Source organism: Lactuca saligna, chromosome 6, assembly GCF_052625555.1.
Source record: "Lactuca saligna cultivar CGN05327 chromosome 6, ASM5262555v1, whole genome shotgun sequence".
Classification (NCBI taxonomy): Eukaryota; Viridiplantae; Streptophyta; class Magnoliopsida; order Asterales; family Asteraceae; genus Lactuca; species Lactuca saligna.
The window spans coordinates 11,133,968-11,139,532 of NC_136422.1; the positions used below are offsets into that span (position 1 = coordinate 11,133,968).

The following is a 5,565-nucleotide window of genomic DNA, read 5'->3' on the forward strand; positions in this document are numbered from 1 at the left end:
ATTATCAATTAACTATCGATAAAGATGGAAACCTGATGAGTTAAGCTAAGTTGGAAGAATTAGTGATAGCCGGAAGAATTAGTGATGAAAAAATGTTCATGTCCATGTTTGAAGTCGGGTTCACATTTAACGATTTAATATAAAGATATACAGATTGATACTATTTTTGGCGAGGATGATCTGATTTCCGTTGAAACAATGAACTATCCCATATGTAAGGTCCCGATTTTCTTTTGACCACACAATGAAATGGAGGAAAGATGATACCATGGATGGAAAATTGGTTTCTATGAGAACAAACAGATGAAAGTCATAGAGAAGTTATTGAATTTCTTCAGAAATAATAGTCTTTGGTAATAATGAGTTTTTTCCAAACATTTTATGTAAGTTTGTTCAAATGTGTACGAAAAGAAGTATCGAAATATGTACAATTATAAAAATTTATTACCCGTCAAGTTATTTTCCAAGAACATAAAAATTAGAAGGCTCATATTTATCAATTGGTAAAAAGTGTAACATTCATGGAGATAAATTATGCTATAAATTATAAAATATATGATCTTATAAAAAGATATTAGATTTGAAAAAGATTAAATAAAAAAAAATATCAAACAGATAGATTGAAGATTCAAATACTGTAAATAGATTTTGAAAATTTATAACAACTAATTTTGGGATTATTTTATTCTTCCGGATTTTTTGCAGCAATTCACTGATATGATTTAAAATAAAATATATTGAAATACTACAAATTAAATTTTGTTCCAACACCGATTGAAATCAAGCAAAACCCACATGCTTTTGTTCTGTCTCTTTCTCTTTCTCTTTCTCTCTCACCTCTTCAAATTTACCAGAAATAAAAAACAATAATTCAAACGCCCACCATTTATTGATCGAATAATATTGCATTTATAACTGGTTTTGTTTTAACTTTATAAAATTCATTATAACCGTTCAAATTCAATTATTAAATAGTGTAAAAAGATAAATTATACGTATGTTCATACCCAAGCTTCCATAGTCCATATATACTACCCCTTTTGCTCATCTTTCTTCACCAACGCCTCCTTCTCAGTTTCTCTCTCTCTCTCTCTCTCTCTCTCTCTCTCTCTCTCTCTCTCTCTGAATCAGTCTTTCCATTTTTGGAAGCGGTTTATCGGATCAAACTGATAAACCAAACCAACATTGTCAATTGAACAGATCACATTTGTGATTTTTTTGTTTTTGATGGAGAAATTTATGAAGATGGGAGGTCTACTGTTTCTGCTATTGGGGGTTGTACCTTTGGCTTTGGGAGGTGGACATGACTATGGGCAGGCACTCACTAAGAGCATTTTGTTCTTTGAAGCTCAGAGATCTGGTTACCTTCCTGGTAATCAAAGAGTTAAATGGAGAGGAAACTCTGGTCTTCTCGATGGCAAAGCCAGTGGGGTAACTCATCTTCCTCTCTTCTTATTGCGTCAATAGAATTCTGTATAAAGTAGGGTTTTTTGAATCATATTTGGGAGTAATTCGATGGGTTTTGTTGTGTAGGTGGATCTGGTTGGAGGATACTATGATGCAGGGGATAATGTGAAGTTTGGGCTTCCAATGGCGTTCACTGTTACCATGATGTCGTGGAGCATTTTGGAGTATGGTTCGCAAATGTCTTCGAGTGGTGAGCTCGGTCATGCCATGGATGCTGTGAAGTGGGGGACTGATTACCTCATTAAAGCTCATCCACAACCTCATGTTCTATATGGAGAAGTAATTATTGTCTCCCTAATTTGATTAAATTATAATTGTCGCTCTAATATGTCTAAATCATTTTTTGATTGCGACGTTTAGGATTAACTTTTTAGGGTTTTGTTTTAACCAAACTGATGGTGATTGATTTAGGTAGGAGATGGTAACACAGATCATTACTGTTGGCAAAGGCCGGAGGATATGACGACTTCACGAAGTGCTTACAGAATTGACCAAAACAATCCCGGATCCGACCTCGCCGGTGAAACTGCCGCCGCTATGGCCGCCGCTTCTATCGTGTTCCGCCGCGCCAATCCGGCCTATTCGAGAGAACTTCTCACTCACGCCCACCAGGTCCGTTGGTTACTATTCTCTGATTCTTTATCTTCTAATTGAAATCGTACAAGTTATTAATGCATAATGTACAAGTTGCTGGATTTGTCTTGATTGATTAAAAAAAACTAAGTTCAATTTACAAAATTATATTAATCATAGAACTTTACTTTTAATAAAAATGAACTTTTAACAAATAAAACCACAATGTTAGTTTCAGTTTTCCCAAATATGGTACATACATCTCGAGTCACCTATTGCATCTGTTTTTTCTAAAAATATATAAATTGGAAACTTTATTTGAAAATAAAAAAAAAACAAAAAAAAAACAATGTGGCGGATGCTAGCAAAGAGGCCAGGCGTAAGTTAGTGAGTCGGTTGAAAATAATAAAGACGGTTAGTATAGTGTCAGGTTGGTTGTTGACGGTGTAGCTTAGCAGAAAGCTTCCTGCGTGTTTCGTTTTTATTAAAGGAATTGTTGCTTTCATACTCCATGTGCAAGTATTATTGCGTAAGGTACAAGGATTGATGTTTGTTTGACATTACAAATTTCACATGGGAAGTCTCCATTTCTGTGCTAACTTACAACTATCTAATGCATGGTTTTCTGCTACTTTGTACTTTTCTAGCATATGCTAAACTACTCCAAATACCTTTTTCTTTTTCAATACATGGTGACAAAAAGGTCTAATTTTTTGTACTAATTTATGTAACTCATGGATGGCTACATCATTTTATAATTACCATTTATGCACTAAATATATTTTCCATTTTGCTCAAAGTAATAAACAAAAAAACATCCCTTATAGTGTGAGCTGCATAATATTATTCTGTTTAATGTTTATTAGCCATTATTTGTATTTTTTGAAAGAGATGTTTTTAACATTTACATAAGTATTAAAACATTATATCGATCACAAAATTAATGGTATTGAATCCAAAATGACACAGTAAATAGACAAAACATAGAGTACTATGATAAATATAAAATATGATAGTGACAAGTTTAAATTTATGTAAGGCTAAATGTCATTTTGTATTATATTAAATATATTCGAAAATATATAATCTTAGTTTTTTAGTGTGTAACAAATTACCCGTCTATCACGGGAAATAAACAAGATACCACTTGAGTGTTGTCACCGCTTGCCACGTGACACCATTGACTGTCGGTGTGTTGTACTGTACAAACTGCTAATGCACACTCTATAGTTACTATTTAAACTTTTTGTTTCTTTCCTATCTTGCCCTTGTACGTGTCACTAACTTCCTCATTTCATTTTTTCAGCTGTTTGATTTTGCCGACAAATACAGGGGTAAATACGACAGTAGCATCTCCGTGGCCCAGAAGTACTACAGATCTGTCAGTGGATACGCCGTACGTCACCACCAAATATTTCTCAATTTACATATTTGCCCATTTCGATTTTCTTTAATTTTAATTTTATTTATTATGAAAAAAACAGGATGAATTACTTTGGGCAGCTGCTTGGTTGTACAAGGCAACAAACCAAGAGTACTACTTGAATTACTTGGGGGAAAACGGTGACGCCCTCGGCGGCACCGGGTGGGCGATGACGGAGTTCGGTTGGGATGTTAAGTACGCCGGCGTTCAGACCCTTGTCGCCAAGCTTTTGATGGGTGGGAAAGCCGGTGAACACTCGTCGGTGTTCGGGAAATACCAAGAGAAGGCGGAGATGTTTATGTGTTCGTGTATGGGTAAAGGTTACCACAATGTTCAAAGGACTCCCGGAGGTTTGATTTACCAGCAACGATGGAATAACTTGCAGTTCGTCACCAGCGCCTCTTTCCTCCTCACTGTCTACTCCGACTACTTAACTTCCGCCAGGAAAGATCTTCGTTGTTCTACCGGCAGTGTCGCTCCGTCAGAGCTTCTCGCATTTGCCAAATCTCAGGTGGATTACGTTCTCGGAGATAACCCTAGGGCGACAAGCTACATGGTCGGGTACGGAAACAACTACCCGCAACAAGTCCACCACCGTGGTTCCTCGATCGTCTCCGTAAAGGTTAACCCGTCGTTCGTGAGTTGCAGAGGCGGATACGCGACGTGGTTCAGCCGGAAAGCAAGCGACCCGAATCTGTTAACCGGCGCCATTGTCGGTGGTCCTGATGCTTATGATAACTTCGCCGACCACCGTGACAATTACGAGCAGACTGAACCCGCTACTTATAACAACGCTCCTCTTCTTGGAGTTTTAGCCAGGTTACACGGTGGTCATTCCGGCTTAAACCAGCTACTTCCGGTTGAAATCCCTCACGTCGCTAAACCTATCGCTGTTCAACCTAAACCTAAAGCGTCTCCGACCGCTTCCGCCGCTCCAATTGCGATCGATCAAAAGGCTACCGCTTCATGGGTGGCTAACGGAAAAACATATTACAGATACTCCGCCGTGGTGACTAACAAATCCGGGAAGACGATGAAGAATTTGAACCTTTGGGTATCGAAGCTGTATGGTCCACTTTGGGGTTTGACCAAGAACGTTAACGGAGGATCTTATGGGTTTCCGACGTGGGTCAGCTCGTTGCCAGCTGGCAAAAGCATAGAGTTTGTGTACATCCATAGTGCTCCAATCGCCGACGTGTCAGTTTCAAGCTACACATTGGCCTAAAATCAAGATTCTTAACAAGCTACGATTTTATGGGGTTTGTGAGAAATCAAATGTGAAGGTATAGAAAAAGGAAAAAGAAGAAAGGAAATTGAATTTTAAGTTACGAGTGTTTGGTGAATAAGGTCGGAAGAATAGAGGAAGAAAGGAGTGAAGAGAGTTTATTTATTATAAAAAGTGCTCATCCTCTTTCACCTCCTCCTTCATTTTAGGTCTTATGATGTTGGGTGAGTATACAAGATAATTATACCTCTCAACAGGGTAAAAAGTGAGAGATCTGGTTATGTTCTGTTTTTGTTTTTTTTGTGTTCTGTTTTGTGTTGTTTTTTTTTTTTATACTTCAAAACAGCTTTGGAGTAGTGAGTGTCTGTTTCTTTTTGTTTATGCTGTTGTAAATTTGGCAACATTGCTTCCTTAATTTGCAGTATGAATATAGAATGTGCAACATATTTGTTTTCATGTTTTTGTTTTCTTCTTTTAATACTCACTTAATGATTTTCTGTACAAATCATAACCTATTTGATCAATAACTACATATATATATATATTACCAACCAGAAATTAAAAACCCTTCTATATTTCATTTCTATTAACCTTCTACCCACATTAAATGGTAATAAGTGGACTAAAATATTATTAATTTCATTAAATATGACGGATGTCATTATTTGATAGGTTAGGAAGATAAATAGAATAAAATATAAGAAAATATTTAATTTCTAATTACCATACGCATAAAGACAGACAATATAACTTTTCTAAACTAGAAATTTATATCTCATTATTCTTATACGTACATACAACTAATGTTTGATCGGTTTACTTTTTAAATTAATGTAAGGTTGCAAAATCTACATATGTTTTCTAAAAAATATTATAA

General features: G+C 36.1%; 1 protein-coding gene across 1 annotated transcript; it reads left to right on the forward strand.

Moving 5' to 3' along the window:
• Positions 1-1,055: 1,055 nt before the first annotated feature.
• LOC145001769 (endoglucanase 6-like) lies at positions 1,056-5,144 on the forward strand. The gene is made up of 5 exons (XM_078961115.1): positions 1,056-1,431; positions 1,534-1,746; positions 1,879-2,079; positions 3,347-3,436; positions 3,525-5,144. The coding sequence occupies exons 1-5, from the start codon at positions 1,228-1,230 to the stop codon at positions 4,686-4,688; spliced, it is 1,872 nt and encodes a 623-aa protein (XP_078817241.1). The 5' UTR covers positions 1,056-1,227; the 3' UTR covers positions 4,689-5,144.
• The last annotated feature ends 421 nt before the right edge of the window (positions 5,145-5,565 follow it).

Bases quoted from the DNA above. Each gene is read 5' to 3' on its own strand.
- LOC145001769 (XM_078961115.1), top strand. From the start codon at position 1,228: ATGGAGAAATTTATGAAGATGGGAGGTCTACTGTTTCTGCTATTGGGG. The intron at 1,432-1,533 runs GTAACTCATCTT...TTTGTTGTGTAG, and splicing joins TCGATGGCAAAGCCAGTGGG to GTGGATCTGGTTGGAGGATA. The intron at 1,747-1,878 runs GTAATTATTGTC...TGATTGATTTAG, and splicing joins CTCATGTTCTATATGGAGAA to GTAGGAGATGGTAACACAGA.